General features: G+C 40.6%; 2 protein-coding genes across 3 annotated transcripts; both read right to left on the reverse strand.

Moving 5' to 3' along the window:
• Window positions 1-866: 866 nt before the first annotated feature.
• LOC146589102 (uncharacterized) lies at window positions 867-5,875 on the reverse strand. 2 transcript variants are annotated; one of them, XM_085316896.1, is made up of 5 exons: window positions 5,687-5,875; window positions 3,429-3,474; window positions 3,226-3,336; window positions 1,370-1,437; window positions 867-1,214 (listed from the first exon to the last, which is right to left on the reverse strand). In XM_085316896.1, exons 1-5 carry the CDS (start codon window positions 5,720-5,722, stop codon window positions 1,104-1,106), a joined length of 372 nt encoding a protein of 123 aa, XP_085173022.1. In that variant the 5' UTR covers window positions 5,723-5,875; the 3' UTR covers window positions 867-1,103. The 2 variants fall into 2 exon arrangements, 1 of the variants encoding a protein (XP_085173022.1); XR_014897285.1 differs by lacking the exon at window positions 867-1,214 and having other exon boundaries at window positions 1,281-1,437; window positions 3,429-3,505.
• A 7,581-nt stretch (window positions 5,876-13,456) lies between these two features.
• On the reverse strand, window positions 13,457-14,113 carry LOC146589103 (uncharacterized). Its single transcript, XM_085316727.1, has one exon. It carries the CDS (start codon window positions 14,111-14,113, stop codon window positions 13,457-13,459), a length of 657 nt encoding a protein of 218 aa, XP_085172853.1.
• Between the last annotated feature and the right edge of the window lie 4,115 nt (window positions 14,114-18,228).

The following is an 18,228-nucleotide window of genomic DNA, read 5'->3' on the forward strand; positions in this document are numbered from 1 at the left end:
CATTATAGTATACATAATTTGTGCAGTGGATTTGTCCTTAAGATTCGGAGTCATAAGGTGTTAAAGTGTAAGGGGACCTCCAGTTTTAATCTTCTCCTCTTCCAAGTGTTTTTCCTCAGCCTGCTGTTGTAGAGGCAAAGCATGTCTGCATCGACCTTTCTTACTCTCTTTGCTTTGCTTTTTGGGCCATACCCTGGGGCATAAAATAGTGTGGAGCATTACATATTTTGTGTACTAATAAGCAAAAGAAAACCAGAAAGAAACAGCAATAACCTGTGCATTAATTTGCTCAGTCATATGCTGTAACATTATTAGCTGATTCCCTTGGAAAATTACCACAAGTACAGCTTTGCTGACTTGCACATATATAATGTATAAATGGAGCCATCAAAATTTAATGCACCCTTAGCAATGTGTTTCTTTACACTGCCTGTGACATGAGTTTCATCTTTTTGTCTCAACAGTTTATCACACTCAGCATAGCAGCGATGCAATATAATGAAGTACAACTCAGCTATGCTATCCACAGAGGTAATTTTTTTCTCGTGTTCGCTTTTCCATCGTGACATGCAATACTTATTGATGGCTTTTTTATAACCTTATGCAGTCAGGCAGCCTCTATGGATTGGTTAGCCTTGACCTAACCAAGGCCAACGTCTCCTGCCCTAAGCATTCATTATTACATACACATACACACACACACGCACACAGTCATCTTTTCCCTAAGAAAGCTGCAATGTAGACTGGATTATAGAAAGCAAAGACAAAGTGATTTTACAGCACAACAATAGATGATTCAAAAAAGAGCCTAGACAGTTTATTACCAGAGTCTGCTGTAACGGCAGGACCACACTTTCATCCAATTTTCTTCAGTATAACAATAAGAGAGAATGAATCTGAATTGAAGGTATATAGAAAGAAGGAGATTAGGAACAAAATAGAAAGTCACCAGGGTGAGAGAAATACAAGGTTGGACCCTATAAAAAGAAAAATGCTACTGCTTCTGAATTAGGTTTCCTATAGAGGCATTTATAGACACCTGAATACTGCGATTCAGAGGTATTTTTGCCTTACAATTAGAAGCCAGGGTGGCAGAACAATTCTCAAAGCCACAGTCTTAACATTTCACGAATCCATCCATCCATCCCTGGAGAGTCTCTGTAATAAAATTGCACAGTTGCTTCTGTAGATTCAGCAAGGACATGCGGAAAGGGCTGAAAGAGGAAAAGACACAAAATGTTCAGTTTTGAGAGTCTACAGTTTATTGTTAATGCTGAGAAATGGAAAGTTACGATGATAGGATTTAGACATAGCTTCAGAAAAACCTGGATTTCCAGTATAACTATGAGAAATCTGAGGTTTCGCACACCTTTTGGTCTGGAACTCTGCAGTTCTGAAGGCTTTTACCCATATACTGAAACTCCAGGAGGATAAAACCTGAGGAGAAGAAAAAATATAGTGGGTATATGAAAGGACCCACCTCAACTTTGTAGTGTTCGGAAGGCTCAACTACTGAGCCATATTGAACAATCCGACTGTTTCCAGTGGGAGACCGTCATTATTTATGGGCTTTGTTGGTTCCCAAATTATTACTTTCAGTCTAATCATCTGAGATCACCAATAGATGACTGCACAACTGTTTAAATGTTTATCCAGTTAAATCAAATGTATTGCATTTAGCATCTTTCTGAAAAAATGATGTATTTTTGAACTTCTACTGTGTGTCAATTCCTTTATTTATAGAATAACATATATCCAGTAGGAGCTCCAGACACTGTGATAATTTTATTGAGATTTTAAGCTATGTAGTATTTTGGACTAAGCTAGTCATTGACTTCATAAATTTTCTCACATTCTTCTGTATTGCCAAGAATTACGTTCTATTGCAGCTCGAGAGCTCTTTCCATAGGCAAGCTCAGTTATATTTTCAACTTCCAGGAGAGTTCACAGCACTACTTATTTTTCTACAATCCAGCAGGTTTTAGTTGAACAGGCAGTAATAGGGTGTTCCAATATGGGTTTATTCCAGGATAATCCAACGGCTTTTCAAAATGGAACTGTGTTATTTCTGTCAAGCTCTGATATGGGGGTGGCTTCATGCCTTTCGCTGTTGCCCTTCTGTTGGCTGGAATCCTGTTGCTTTGTGTTACAGACCTCATCCTGTTTGCCAGCTCAGAGTCTGATTTTGGAAGCGAGAGGAGCTGAGTTCCCCTCCTGCTCCTGTCATGAATTCATGAAGACAAGCAGTAGGTAGCCCTCATTGCTGACAGATGCAACATTTCACGCTGCTCTTCTTAAATTTGTGAAATACCAAATTTTCTTTTTTTAAACTATTCTTTTAGCTAGCCATAATTCTGTTTACTTCATTCCTTTAAGCACACTGGTAAATCAGTAACAAGAGGAACAGATCCCTAAGGTGTGAAAGTGCTGTGGATTCAACACTACTGGTTTGCACAGGTGACTTCGTAACTGATCTGTTGGCAGGAAGTAGCAAGTCTTCAAGGCAGCAACAAAAAGAAGTTGTTGATCAAGGGAGATAGGAGAGGGAAAGAGGAGGACAGTGTTTCCCTTTGTAGGGAGATGCATCAGGAGGACTGAATCTTATTCTGAGGCCACCACCCAAGGGCAAACAGCTCTGCAGGCTGCAGATGCGCTATTGGAAATAGAATACATCCTTGCTGTGTGAGCTGACAGAAAGCCAAGCAGGAAGAACCTTTCTTCCTCCTTTTCTGGCCCCGCTACCCATTATTCATTTTAAACATTAACCTTTTAGGGAAGTAGAAAACAATCACAGATACTGAAAAGAAAAATTGATTTGATCTTTTCCATAATGCCCCTCTCAGCTCCAAGAAAACATGGAAGTTGATTTTTCAAACAAAGCCAGAACAAAGAGAGGCTGAGAGAGGAGGGAGCAAGAGGAGTATGGCATGGCTTGCTTGCTTTCTCTCTTTCAACACTAACTGGGCTACAGAAGCATTGGTAAGATCAGATCAAATTCAGAAGCACAGAACACTTGATTCAGGTGGGGAGAAATATAAACTAATCCAATTTGGTGAGGGGAAACAGTTATTTCTCTGTCATTTTCAGGTTGCTTTTTATTGAGGCAAGTAATGGGCCTACTCTTTTCTCCTGCTGTTATCGGAAAACCTCTCCAGTCATCTCTTCCATATTTATTAGCAGGGAGGAGAAGGAGAGTTACAGAACAAGCCATTAATTGCTGCTTACCACTCTGTTTTGATGCCAGCAAGTGATGTATTTCTAGCAGGTGTGCAGCACGGGCATGGTAAATAGGTAACAAGTCTGAAACATCATCAGTGCTGGAATGAAAACTCTCAGCTAAAAAAAAAAGTCAGAAAAAATCATCAGAAGTTATCAGAAGTCAAATAAATCCAGCTTATGACCCACTCCCTTTGTTCAAGGGAGCTCACCAGTTTTCTTGGAGTCAGGGGAAGCTGTAGCGTTCAGGTCATGGAGCTGCAGAACAGAAACTGTAGCTGAGTAAGGCCTGGAAGAGTTAAATGCCACCAGAGAACTGAACAGTGGATCACAGAAGGTGAGAAACATAAAGGCAGCAGAAATCTGGGCCATGCGTCTTTAAAGAGATAGAAGCTTAAATTTAAAATGAGTGACACAATTTGAAAAAAAAATTGCCGGGTGCCTAACAATGCTCCTTGAGGTCTCTGAGTAGAAATCAGGGCACTTATTTAAGAGTCTACCTATAGTGATTTGGGCTTCTTTCTGAAATGCTGGCTTTGAGGTATTGATGCTTTATAAGGTGCAGAGTGTGAGAGGTTCACATCCTGTCACTGGAGAGCCAGTGTAAAGGAACAGAGCCAGGTCAGTGTGTGGTAAACAGAATAAATGCATCTTTTCCCCAAAAGCTCGTAAGTTACTTAGAAATATAAGACTTCTTTTTAGAAGCAATTTAAGTACTTGAGAGTTAGTGTCATCAAAAAAAAAAGTAATGGATTTTGCTTGCGGGGCATTTAAAATGAATCCATTATAAATGTGTTTGGAGTCATAGAATGGTAAGGTTGGAAGGGACCTCTGGAGATCATCTAGTCCAACCCTCAGCATAGCCCATACAGCAACTGAACCCGCGACCCTGGCATTAGCAGCACCATGCTCTAACCAACTGAGCTAAACCTGCCCCCATGCCTAAATGCTGTTGAGTGATTTGCACAGCAAACTGATTAACATAAAACAAGTTCCACATCTTCAACTTGTATTTTACTTATCCATTCCTTTTCTTCTGTCATAAATTTGGGCTGACAACTTCCAGGTGCTTCTGCCCTGGAAAAGCAGGCCAGTTTCTGCAGGAAATTTCTCCTGCTCTCCTGGAAATCAGTTAAGTCCTGTCCTACTGTAATACACCTGAGTGTTTGGAAGTCTATTAAATTGAATAGGTGGATGTTGGAGGTGAGATTTGTCTCACTCATGAAACTGAACACGATATATTTCTAGTGTCACTTCTGAAGAGTACCTCTGTTCTGTTGTGGATCTTCTTGCTAACAACTCTCTCTACAGTGGAAATATTTTATTTTCTTGGGAGTAGAACAGGGACTGGAGATCAGGGCACCTAGATTTCCTCCTTTGTTTCACTGTCAGGATATCATGCTTCACATAAGCATTTGTTTTGTACCTTTGAAAGTGATATATTTTCCTTCCCTGGAGGAGATTGCAAGCTTTTAAGTAGTTGGGCTTGCACTTGAAGCAGTGGACTAGTTTCAGGAAACTTGGGAACGCAGACCTGTTTTCGACAGTCTTGCTGGGTGAGCAGTTTGTCCAAGGCACTTCACTGCTTCCTAAGTCAGAAGCAGCTTTAGTTTCCTAAGTAGGAGGTAGAATTGCACCAACTTTGCACACATGGCCCTCAGTTTTTGTCTCTGTTCCCGCATCAGCTGCTCTCTGAATTGTTTGTTTAGAGATTTTCAAAAGCACCAGTCTTGTAAACCTTGTGCTTCTGACTCCCTCCATGGATTTCTGAAGTTTTCTCCTCACCCTTCCCTGAGAGATACTGTCTACGTACCTGTGTATAGCACACACTCTCTCTTATCTCAGCTGTGGCTAACATGTCCTGCTCAAGCACTTAAAGATCCACGAGGAGAACAAAATACTGAGTCAAAATAACAAAAAAAGAAGTTAAATTGTACACAATAGGCAACTGCTAGGCTGCTTAATCTGACTCAAGGGCTGTGCCGTACAAAAAGGAACTGCCAGCCCTGCTGGTTTAATATCAAATTATAGAAGCTCACAAACATGCTATTTGGAGTCTGTACTTGCTTCCTTCCATCCAGCCCTCTGCAAAACAGAGGTCCAATCTCTCAGGCTGATAATTTGCAGCTCTTGGAATTTCAGAAACTCCCAAGTTTGTGTCCAGCAGAGGAACTGTATCTCATATATTGAGGTTGGACTAGATGATCTCCAGAGGTCCCTTCCAACCTTACTGATTGTATGATTCTATGATTCTATATGTTGTCTGAGCCAGGCAGAAAATCTCAGGAAGGAAATCCTGCACGTTTTGCTTACTGCTCTGTGGCCAGATAAGTGCACTGGGGAAAAATCTTGGTTCTGACCCCTGATTTATATAAAACCAGCTTTCTTCTGTTTTGCTTATCTATTCTAGCATTTACACTTACACCAATGACTGAACAGATAATGCCCAAAGGCAAAAAGTAGTACTTACTGTAAAGATGATTTGACACAAACAGCTTATGTGCATGGATCTGGGATGAAAAATAGATGCCACCACTCCTCAGTTCGCTTGTATGTTAATGACAGGCAAATGAGCTTCCTTTTGCCTCGCATCTGCCTGAAGAAATGCATAGGCCAGTAGGATAAGGAAAAGGTTGCAGACTGAGCTACCTGTGCTATTTTTTCCATTCTCCTCTGTTGTGGGCACAGACTTCCCCTGCAGTTTCATATTTAGCCAGAAGCTCCCCCTGGCAGTCTTATGACATCTGGTGGTATATGTTGTAGGTGATTACTGCATTATTTCAGAGAGTGGGTAGGAACACTCCTCTACCATGATAGCTATAAGAGTGCAGAAAGTCAGGATTTGTACCTGTTCTTTTGAAACTTCTCACCCAGATGTTTCCTGCTCCCAGGAGGTGAGTAGAGAAAGTTCTCCTTTTAGAGCGATGAGCAGCTTTTTCCTGTTGTTGCTAGCTCAGGTTCCAGAATTGGTCTGAGGGAAGAAAAGAGTTATAAGTCACATATTCAGACAATTAAACCTGAAAGACTGAAATGAATAACAAAGTTGATGGGTATGAATAAGTGTCAAAAGATTTTTTTGTAGCGAGGTGCTAGACATTATTTGTCCCAACTTTTCAGTGTCTTATCCACTGTAACAGGTATAACTGATTATTCTCCATCCTTACTAGGAAATTCCAAATATACAGAAGGCTTCTTCATGGTCTTCTTTTGAAGAAGCAATCCCAATTCATTCTGCCTTTTCTCATAGGTCAGGTAGGACTGTATGAACTGGAGCTGCATTTTCTCAGAGAGATGAAGACAGCAGCCTTTATAACACTAATTATATACAAGGAAAAGCCTTGTCTAAGGCTCAGCATTGGGATCTGGATTAAGCTATAGGTATTAGTGCCACAGCAACAGCTACACAACAGGCCGGTTTCCCACGCGTTCAGTAAGTGCTGGAAATCAATACCTTCTTTGGCAAGTGAAACCGACTTGAGGCTGTTCTGTCTATTGTGGCAACGCAGTTGGTGCCACTTCTCCGAGGCAGCTAACAGCTACTACTAGCAAGTAATAGCAATGCTAGCCTCCTTTGCAGGGCCTGGTTTCAGCGGGATTTTTGGCACAACAAGGTAAGCCTGTCGATATGTTACTCTTCTGCTACCTGTGCACAACTTGTGACTGACAACTCCCTCCTTGTCTAGATGAGCCTTTCCACTACCACTTGTTTATGTTTTATGAATGTAGTAAAGTATTTAGTGGAGATACCACATCCCTTTACACATGCTCTCTAATTATATTTTGACTTCAATTACACACCAGGAGGTGGTGCAATGTCATATATGCTGCAGTCGCAGAGAATTTAGAGCAAGGTTTCTCTCAGATGAGACTCTTGATTAGTTCCCATCTTCATTCTTTTCTCCTGAATTCCCCAAGGACGTACAACTACAAGCACAGGGAGCTGTTTTGCCACTACCATCACAGCAAAGCAAATCTTGGCTCAGAAAGTTTGTCTGCTTTGTTTGCAGTCGCAAGTCACAAGTGCTGCAGTAAGAATTCGATAGTTATTTCATTGATCGAGAAACAAAACAGAAACCAAGGCTTGCCAACAGCACAGTCAGGAGCATAATGGGCCCTCTCTTCTGCGTATATCCTTAATAATAAGGGCCTCACACAGGTACAGATAGCTTATAATTTGTCTGCGAGTATTCAATATCTAGGCGCTTCTCTCAGGCATTTATCTGACCACAGGCACGGCCAGTTACTAAGCTCACTCTATAATGAGTTGAATCTTAAACCAAAACAACAATGCAGATTACTTCACCAATAATCCTGAGACAGGGCCGTGGCCCGAAAGCAAAATTTTCCTCAGTTTTCCATAAAGGCAAGGGGACCAGCTAAAACGTGTGTTTCAGGAGTCATAAGGTTGTTTACTGATGGGTGTGAATGCCAGCGAGTTTATCCGCCGAGCTTGTAACATAGAGCAGCTGAGTTCCAATTTCTGTACTTCCTTCTTAGGTTTTCTCACATGTTGTAAAATTGAGCATTACTCTTGTCATTACATAGCCGTATTCAGAAAGCCTGTATTTCACCTAGCTCTCTGTGCCAAAGCTCTGTTGTGGACTAGGACCTTTAGCAGAGCCAGGAAAGGACACTAAGCATGAGAAGCTAGGTAAAATAAATGGCCTTTTGTGTTTCCCAGCAGATTTTTCTCCTTGCCAATTTGCAGACCTATATAACAAGCTATTGTGTATAGTTGGCCAGCTTAACTCTGAAATCTGCTAGAAAATGGGACCGTGTGTTTTGCTTAGCTCTTTAAAAACTCTGTATTAGCTGTACTTTAGAATAAGCTTCACTGCTTTTTGGTAGTATAAGAACTCTCTTTTGCCTCGCAGTTAGCTTTTATACTTACTGCCTTCATTTTGCCTGAAATTGTGGATTTGACCAGCCTCACACACCAAATCTTTCTGGCACTTTGGTATTTATGCTCAGGCAGAGCACTGCCCAAACTGGCCAGGGTTTTCTCTCATCTTTTATTTCTCATCATTTTTCATGCTGTTGGTTCTGTGCCCTCTGCACTTGGCTCCCTGTTTGCTTTAGCGGAGACTTTCTCCTCAGTAGCTGCTGCTTCAACCTGCTGCCCTTTAGGTTCCTTAGCAACATTGATTTCTCTCCTCTTGCCAAGTTTTCCTCCCTTTTTTGGATTTCTCAGAAAGGGATGCAAGAAAGACAGGAAACGCCTGGTACCCATTCCTTCATGTGTCAGAATGCGCTGGATAACTGACATGAGAAAAATATCAAGTACTTTGCAGAGGCACTAGAGCACAGTCAGCTGAGTTAAGTAGATGTATGGTGTGCATAACTATTAGCTTCTTGCAGTCACCATCATGGTGATTTACTGTATTTCTAAAAACAGTTTCTGGTTTAAGTAGGCAGCTTCAGTAATTGGATTTCTTAAAGAGGTCTTAGAGATTTTGTGCACAAAGCAAAAAGATGGCTATCTTTTGCTACAAGCTCACATAGAAGAAAGGGCTCACACTTAGTCTGCTTTCTTCCAGAAAAAATTCATGCAGTTACGCAAGTGAATTAAGAAAGTTTAATGTCTTGTTTCAGCAGTTAGATAGAACAAATGCAAGCATTTGGTAAGATTGGTCTTGCACTGTAAATTCAGGTTCTGTATTACTATTACGTTTAAAGAGTGGTGCATGCTTATGGCAATTAATCCTTCTGTGTAAGAGCTCTTAAGCCTTCATAGCTTACTATAATATATATGAAATCTGCTGCAGTCATGTAGTGGGCGTTTTTTATTATTATTTTAAATCTGAGATCAGTGCTGATGTTTTCAGAAATCATTTAAGTTTGGTATACTTTGATCTAAACTGTAGCAAGGAGTATTCTTTAACATAACATTTTTTTTTAGCATCCAGGTGAAAGTATGGGTGAATGTGAGAGGTTTAAAGGCAATTAAATGAATACTCACATTGTTAATTTCAGTTCATTTGAATAGTCAACACACAGAGGAAAAATCTATGCTAGATTCTTTTCTCTGCACTAAGAAACTAAAACATTTGCAGTAGACCTACTTCCAATGCACCTGATCCAGATTAGCTCTTTCATTTGCTAGTTAATTGATGAATTGATCAAATCTGATCTGCTCTAAGTTGGCCAGAAGAGAAGTAATAGCATTATCTTTCTCTTCTGTACTATATAGTAGATAACAGATTTTTAAATCAGTTTAGCAAAGCTTTAGGTTTTCAATGGAGCTCTAGAATCAAAGATTTTCTTAGTTATTGTTTGGTGCTTGCTCTGATGTTCCATGATCAATGTTGCTTCTTTCTACAGGGAGCATATTAAAAAAAAAAAAAAAGAAAAAAGATTTTCAGCAAATACAGATGCGCCTGTTTATAAACCTACTTTTCCAAATAGATTTCTTTTGGAAGCACTAAGCACTACAGTAAATAACTGCATTGCAGTTATTTACTCTTTTTAAAAATAAACAAAAAATCTATATTTGCAGAACCAATCAACAAACAAATAACTAGAGGAAACACCCTTCTCAATAGGGGAAGAAGAGAAGGCAAAAACATTTTCTTAACAGCCAACAGGGGAAGCTGGTGAACACTCCTCACTTCTCCACAAAAGCCTTTGCAACTTCAAGCCGTTCTCAAATAGACCTTTGTAGCCCCATTCAACGTCTTTGCCACCTCCTCAAAGTGAGTTCCACATAACGATTTTTTCACTGCTGTGTTACATATTCAAACATATTCTAACCTACAACACTGAACTGTTGTGTTGTATTGTGCAGTAAGATTGATTGTCAAGACTTTAAGTAAAGAGGTGTATTTCTAAAAAGTACCCCCATAGAGAGAAATGTAGCAGCCTAGTGAAACAGAGCACTAATCTCTAACAGAGACTGCTTCACTGTATGTGCAATATACTTATATAAGGGATTGTTAGGCACACTTCCCTGCTGAATTCAGAGCTCAGTTATACTGAGCGTACTCCTTGTAAGAGACAGTACTTCACCCTGAATGTGTTGCAAAGAAAAAAAGCAGATTATTCCAAAGTTAGGAAGGAAAATGGGGAAAAAGAGTTTTACTCAGTATCGCAGTGCCAACCAGTGACAGGACAATGAACAGGATCTTGGCCTCCAAATACCCAACACATATTAATTGTTCACATAGTCACTGACTGCTGCCATCGTATTGTGATAATGAAATAATGTGTGGCAGTTCATGGAAATCTCTAAGGTTCTGCCTTAAAATTAAGGCCTAGAATGCCATCTTTTCCCACATTTAAACAGAATTCCTTGTTTCCTAACAGGGAAAATCACAGGCTATTGTTATACCATCTCCCTTGCTCAGATGTATGTTGTATATCAAAGCAGATTTGTGAAATGGAATAAAGGGTTCCTCCTAAATTTTTGATGAACTGGGTGAGCTAGTCTGCAAGCGGAGTCCCATGTTTGGTTGCAGAAGGTCCGTCTCAGAAATTTAACTGAGAGTATTTAAATTCATCTCTTTTCATACTCAGAAAATATGACAGAGATTCTAAACCAGTTTCTTTCCCTGGTTTTCAAGTTCTTCCTAATTCGGTGCTTACTTGTTCAGGGCCTCCACTTAATCAGAATTTGATACCTCCCTGCCTAAAATAAATAAATAAATACAATGGGTAATTTTTCTCAGGTCACTGGAAGTGGCTTTGGACTTTGATGTTACTGTCAGAATAATTTCCTGCTGAGTCCGTTGTGCCTGCACTGAAGTTACAGAAGCTATTAGCTTGTTGCTATTTTCTAACTGCTCTCTGGATAGTCTCTCAAATTTTCATTTGAGATTCTAAGAGCATCGCATGATCCTAAGAAGAGACTAGTGAAGATATTTTGCTATTACTGCTTCCTGTAACACCCTTCACTATTATTCCCAGATAAACCCATACTGGGGTAAGGACAGGCTTGAGAACTGAGAAAAGAAAATCTCTACTTTCCTTGAGCATTACCTGTATTTTTAGAGGTGAAACACCAACAGCCTTGTCAATCTGGGCCAAAATATTTCATTCTGGTGTAGTAATTGGCTTTGCTCTTTCATCAATGCTGCTGTAATTTTCTTCTCTGATGTGACCTGGTCCAGAGCAGTATAGTTTCCCTGGTAATTTGTTAACCCCTATAAGAATTGTCTTCCTGTTTGTAATCCACATAGCCAACTAGTCTGTATATATTAGCAGCAAGATCCTGATGGTCTAAGAACTTTGAGTAGGTAGATATGGAAATAAATACTTCAATGTAAGACTTCATCGTGATTGCCAATAGCATCTAGTTTAGCAGGCCTTCTGAAACACTTATTGCAATTATGATGCCAGCAAATATATTTAACACCTATATTAATAAATATGCTACTCTTTTTGGGGGGGTCTGTTTAAGCTCTTGGCTTTAACAACTTTCTACAACGTTTTGCTTGGGGACCTAGATACTACAGCAAACAAATCTCATCCTCATAGGTCATTAACAACCAAGGAATTCCTTTTGCATTAGAAGAGGCAATGCACCAGATGGTGTTTCTGAGTGCATGGTGAAAAACAGCTGCTTTGCTGCTCATTTATTTCTTTGCATGTACAGCTAACTGCTTTTGATTAAGGTCAGAAGTATAGAAAGAGATATGCTGTAACTGTTTTTTAGTTCAAATTCTATTGCGAGAAAAGTGCTGAGGTGCACCCGTAAGCGTGGGGTTATATATGGCGTTAGCAACAGCGTAGCTCTGGTGATGGACAATACTACAGAGCATTGCTATCCCTGTTCACGTTATGCAAGCTGCTGCTGTACGTATGAAGATGGGAGATAGTGAGATAGAATGTTTAACTTTATCTTAGGTGAAGAGCTGAATGAGGAAGATGAGAATGGGGAAGTTACTGTCGCCGTATGTTTCCCCCTAGGAATAGGATGAAACTATTATAACACCAGTACTTAAAAGCAAAGTTTTGTATTAAGAGCAAGTGAAGTGTTACAGTTAGGAACAGTGTCTATCTTGAGCAGTTTGTAGAAAGCTGATGGTGAGTTTCATGAGCGCAAGCTGTTCGCTCATTAGCTTCCGTGGCTGATCCTCCCCGCTTCTTGAGGGCAAGCTGGGATTCTCAAACGCGCTGGGGTATTGGTAGCATAGCCCACACTGATTTCTGCCTACAGGTCAGCTAGTCAGTTTTTTTTTTTTTCATTCTCTAGAGGAGTTTTTGTTATCAGCTGGTTTATTTAGCAGTAAAAGGTTTAGCTATTTAAGGTGTCTTCCCTCTCCATTAGTGTACGTGTGCCTGGGTTGGTTTTATGACATGGATATGAGCCGCAACATTACGGTAGTCGAATTAGGAACCCCACTAGCCTGAGTTATTTTTCCTTAGATTGTTTCCCCCATCCCTTTGGGAGGCAGCCCTGCCATAGCCAGAGTACATGCTGTCAGCTTTGTTGCTTCTCCTTTCCTGCAGAGTGCCCTCCTAGCTCTCAACATTCTCTGCAGCTGTGGGTAAGCAGTGGCAGCCCATTTCTCCTCCCTCCTCTGTCCCCCTTTCAGCTGTAGTCAACACTTCATTTGAGGCAATGAAATTGGCTTTTATTGACTTACAAACATTAAAAAAAGAAAAAGCATAAAGCAGTCCATTTGAGTAGAAAAACAGCAGCCCCTCATTTACCAACCCTCCCACACTATACCTACTATTACTAATATGCATTTGTAAACATCTAGTGTTTTCATAATGTATATATTTATTGAGTTTGATAATATTAATGCACTTGGCTTGGTCCATCAGGCAGAGCTAGTTATTAAAAGCAGAGGAAAGGAAATAAAATAGTAATGGGAAGCTCTAGGAAAATACAAATGCACCTTTCTGCCTTGCACCTTTGCTTAGTTTCAACACAGCTAGACAGGCAAGCCTCCAGTGAGCAGCAGAGAAAAACAAGCCAAACAGAAATCTCACCAGTGAGGCAGCTCACAGTCAAATAGCACCAGAGCAGTAGGAAATAGATCAGTCACATGCCTTTGCTTACTAAGAGAACACGAAGACTTTTCCTTTTTTTCTTCTTCTACATCCAGAGGAGATACCCTCTGCATTACACCCATGCCTGTAGGAAAACCAGAACAGAACAACACACAAACAGTTTTAAAATGACAAAGAAGATTTTCCTCTTATTATCTGCAAGTCAGACTTCCCTTCTGGTCCGTCTGTTCTGAGGGGAGTACGCTGGGCACTTTACTAGCCCTTCTGCAGCCCACAGGAAGCCTCATTCTTGGCTGGTAATTGCATCAGGCTTGGCCTTAGTTTTTTCTGCAGAGGACTTGAGTTTCTTCAGCCATCTGCATAGAGGGCTGGGTTTGCGCAGCTTGTCGCTTGGTCTCTTACATGCCAGTGAGTTACTTGCTGCAGTTGCCCGGTCGGTTGCCAAATCTTGTGCATCTCTAGCTCCTGTCTCTACAGCAGCCTGCAGAGGCAAGTAAGCTTTTGTCACTCTTGTGTCTTCTACAGCAGGCTCAACTGGTGCAGGTCTTTCCCAAGATGGAGCACGTATTTGTCTGGCTGGCTTCAGCAGTGTAGCACCCTTATTTTCAGTCTCTGATGATAGTTCTGCAGAAGGCTGGGCCTCAGCAAGGTCTCGAAGCTGTGCGGTTTGCACTGTTATCTGTGCCACAGACTTCTGCACATGTTGCAGAGAAGATGTTGCTTTTTCACTTTCCCTTCCTATGTCCTTGTTCTGTGTCCCTGCAGCAGTATCTGATGGTTTCTCGTTTGGAGCATGGTTCACACAGTTCCACAACCCAGCCATCAGGGCCTTCTGAGCAATAGGGGGATCAGCTTCTGTATTTCCTTGCGCAGCTTCCTGCCTTTCAGAGTTCTGGCCGTTTCCAAAGCACCACCTCTTGTGACTGACTTCATTCCCCATGATCGAGATCTACAGCACTAATCCTACTAACAGCCTTCTGCATAAAGCCTTTGGGATACTGAATGACTCTGGAACAGACAGAGCCTTTCCTTGGAAGCACACAGAGAGTCAAGCTTCTTCCTTGCTGTTAAGCTGATGGACCCCTCCTGGGCCAATCATCCCACCTGCAAGATAGTAAGGAATTCATCAGGACACAGGGCCCCAGCCCTGCAGAATTTCTGCGTTATATGAGCACATTTGCTGCTGTAGCCCAGTTTTCTGAGCAGGACATAAGTACAAGAAGGTTTAAAACTTGACATAAGAATGCTTTTCAATTTCCTCAGACTGACAGGAAGCTTAAAAATGTAGTCTCATCCCAGTATCTACATCTGCAGCAAGATTGGGAATCACCCTGTGGGCAGAGATTCTTAACATCTTGTTTTTTTGGCCAGGAACACCTCCCCACCCAGCTCAATTAACATCGGATTTCAGATTTCATTTAAGAGCAGGCTGGATACAAGTTGCGGGATTTATTATTTTAAGTCAGTCTCAGGTCAAGGGGCAGTCTTTTTCAGTTTCCTGATATCACTAAGAGCACTTAAGAAGTCAGTTACTCACCGTGACTCTCAGCCAATACTGCACTTTACAGCTATTAGTTTGTATTACCAAAGTAAATAATATTTAGGTCTCCTCTTGTTTCCTAGTCCATTTGTTAATTGTAGAAAGAATTTAGCTAGAGTAGCCCTTCACAGGCTTGTTAGGGTATGGAAGCAAAGAGAAAGGAAAGACAAATTGTCTCCTTATTAGAGAGATCAGAAACAGGTGGATTTCAGGATACTGAGTCAGTATTTTATCATTCATTTACTGAATGATTAGAAGCCACATCAATGCCATCTCTTCTAATTCAGCTAATAATAAGAGGTAATATGTTTCAAATGCAGAGAAATTTCATCTGAAGTTAGGTTTGTAGAGTGCTGTTGTAAAACTCCAGATTACAGATTAAATTCTTTGCAAGGAAAAAGCAGAAGAAAACCATGTGGAAAAGGGAAAGAGGGACCTGCACACAGACCTATTTATTAGTTCCTTTTGAAATCTATCATCTCATGCAGATTAACTGTCATTGCTAAAAAGAGAAAAACATCATTTTATCTCAAAAGCAATTAAAGAACAATAAAAGCATCCCATTTCTGGCAGGAAGGCGAGGCACAAAGGTGCATTTGTATCTTCCTAGCACTATTTTATTTCCTTTCCCCTGCTTTTAATAACTTGCTCTGCCTGATGGACCAAGCCAAGTGCATTAATATTATCAAACTCAATAAATATATTATGAAAACACTAGATGTTTACAAAGGCATAATAGTAATAGCAAGTATAGCGTAGGAAGTTTGGTAAACCTCACCTAAAGCATTTCCTGCATCACAACTTTTCAGCCTTTATTTCTTATTTAGTATGGTAAGAGATGGTTCTTAAGTAAGGTAGATGGTGACACCAAATCATTTCCCCAGAAGTCCCAGGCCATTAGTTGCCTTGCATTGCATGCTCCAGTACATGTCTTGTGCCGCTTTGAACAGACAGGAGAGTGGGCTATTCTTTTGGGGAGCCTTGGGTAACTGGTTCGTTTAAACAGAGAAAATAAATTTTCTTGTGTGATTAGAAATGTGAATTATAGGTAAATATTGAAAGTAAAATAGAATTGGTGTACAGCACAGTACAATTACCGATGGTTCTGCAGGAAGCTTAAGCCTGCATAAGGTAGAATAACAGAAACTACAGAAAAATAGATCTATAATTTAGGGATTACAGTTTTTTAACTGAAACTAATGGATCCAGAGCAGTTTTGCTGCACCGCTTGTGCTGCTTTCATGGATAGCATCTGTATAAATGTACAATTCCATGCTGGTTAGGCACTCACTTACAGGACTTCTAATGACTGAGAACTACTTAGCTGTAAGAACTGAAAAGTGAAAAAGATCAATGTAGCCATCCCTACTATGGAAGAGAACAGAATATGAAAAGGAGACATGCAGTTTCATGCCAAAGCTAAAAAGAGGACAACCTGCAAATAAACTAACGTTTTGTCAAGTTGACTTTTCAGTGTAATTGCTGTAGCAACAGCTACGATTTTGTGTAAATGAGTGTGGCAGGGGAATGTTTCATGTGATTTTGGTAAGGCACTGTAACACTAGGAGAGGAAAAGACAGAAAAGTTTGTTCTATGGTAAATTTACTCTTGTTAGATGTTATCACTACTGTAGAAGTGTTTCAAAACATCAGGATTGACAGCTTCAGTTGCCATTGTCTCAGAAGAGATGTTATTTATAGAGATGGATATAAAGATATAGATATTCCTTTTCCACTTAGATACAAAAGCACAGGTTATTTTTCACATGTGTTGAAAGTGTTTCACATTGCTTGTCCTCATTTAGCCATTTCATACTGTGAATATTTTTGTTTGCTGTACTGTTAGTCCCAAACTCTTACAGCCATCATTGAACCTGTTTATTAATCAGTTTGGAAGTAGCATAAGAACTAGCTCTTTTGCTGAGAGAAGTAGATAAACTCTACTGAAGCGAGGTGACAAGAAGAAAACTAAGTGTAGAAAAACCCATCAGAATAGGCATAAACATCCCTCTCTCTGCAGGTGACTGCTCTCCTGAGCTCCCCTTCTAACTAGTGCGGAAGTGATTTCCTGAGAAAGGATTGGTCTTACTCTCCTTTGCAGCATAGTTTTCCAGACTTTTACTGGACAAAAGTCATTATTTCACTTGTGCTTCTCCAGGAGTTCTAATAAGATAACTTGGTGCAAAACTCTCCTTTGACTTGAAGGAAGGGAGGAAGAAACCCCCACAGCAATAAGAGAACAGAGAAAGAATGTATCTTGTTTAAGTTTAGTGATAGTTTGAGCAATTGTCCTGCTCAACTGGTCTGGTCTCACGAGGATGGGAGACTCCTCTGCATTTAGTAGCTTCGTACATAGAGAGCGGCACAGATCACATGTATGAATAGTTTGCAGCAGAATTAGTGTTAAATGTTTCTCTTCTTAGTTACTCTGTGGAGAAGACCACTCCCCTAGGAAGTCTCCCCTCCCGAGCTTTGCAAGCACAGGGGATAAAGCTATTTTAACTTCTGTGTCAGCAGTAGAACTACTGTTGCATCTAAGCCAACTACTCCAGAATTAGATAGCCTGAAGTGACATCAACAAGAGATGGCATTCAGAAAAAAGAAACCTTACTTGGGTTGAGAGGTTATTCTGCTAGAGCCAAGTGAGGCACTGGGTGGCCAAACAGCATTATTCCTGCTGCCAAAGAGGCCCGGTTATTGGTTCTGTGATAACAGGTTCACTTCTCCCAAATAGGAGGCACAGAGGAGTGTCATCCTGACGCCTTACCAATAATACTCAAGCAGAACAGTCAGCTGGCACCTCTAACTTAAACAGCTGAACAGGTCTGTTATGGGAGAACCTGTAATCAAAAATAAAAGCTTCCTCCTCCCCTTCCCCTAAAGCAAAAAGGGGGTATAGGTCACAGCTGGGGTTTCAGGTACTTTGAAGTGTTTCCATCCTTCCTTGGGATGATTTACCTGTAAATCCACAGGTAAGGCTGTCACTTCCAGCACAAAGTTGACCTCTGTTAAACTAGCAAACTGCCAAGTAGTTGGCCGTTAGTGAAACAACATTTCATAACCAGTGTTAAAATGCAGCAATTTATTTATTCAAGTTACAGCACAGCCTTCACTGTCCACAGAATATTACAGCATGGTTGGTTTGGAACAGCAGTGACAGTCAAAGTGGAGTGTACAGACAAGTACAATTAATACTTCCTGCTTGTTTGTCAGAGAAGTTTTAACCCCGTGAAGTAATGCAGAGGAAAACAGTTACAAAGTGCATAGCATTAGAGTTAATGTGCACATAGAGGGAAAAAAAAAAGTCATCTGCAGTGGTATACCTTTGGAATCGAGATACGCTTAGTTCACCCATGGATAGAAGAAAGGGGGTTAGAAGTTCTCTGCAGGTGGCACTGCCAGCTCTGCTAGTGCAGCACCTCTTTCCAAAGCAGGTTTTATAACCCCCTGCTCTCTGGGTCATTTAGGGTATAAAGCCCTATTGGGCATGCATCCATCTTATGGTCTCTTGCACAA

Source organism: Rhea americana, unplaced genomic scaffold (assembly GCF_003343005.1).
Source record: "Rhea americana isolate MKP2758 unplaced genomic scaffold, rheAme1 scaffold_48, whole genome shotgun sequence".
In the NCBI taxonomy this organism is placed as follows: domain Eukaryota; kingdom Metazoa; phylum Chordata; class Aves; order Rheiformes; family Rheidae; genus Rhea; species Rhea americana.

Bases quoted from the DNA above. Each gene is read 5' to 3' on its own strand.
- LOC146589102 (XM_085316896.1), bottom strand. From the start codon at position 5,722: ATGCACATAAGCTGTTTGTGTCAAATCATCTTTACA. The intron at 1,438-3,225 runs GTAAGCAGCAAT...TCTTCTCCTCAG, and splicing joins GCTGGCATCAAAACAGAGTG to GTTTTATCCTCCTGGAGTTT. The intron at 1,215-1,369 runs GTGTGCGAAACC...TTCCTCTTTCAG, and splicing joins GCAGAGTTCCAGACCAAAAG to CCCTTTCCGCATGTCCTTGC.
- LOC146589103 (XM_085316727.1), bottom strand. From the start codon at position 14,113: ATGGGGAATGAAGTCAGTCACAAGAGGTGGTGCTTTGGAAACGGCCAG.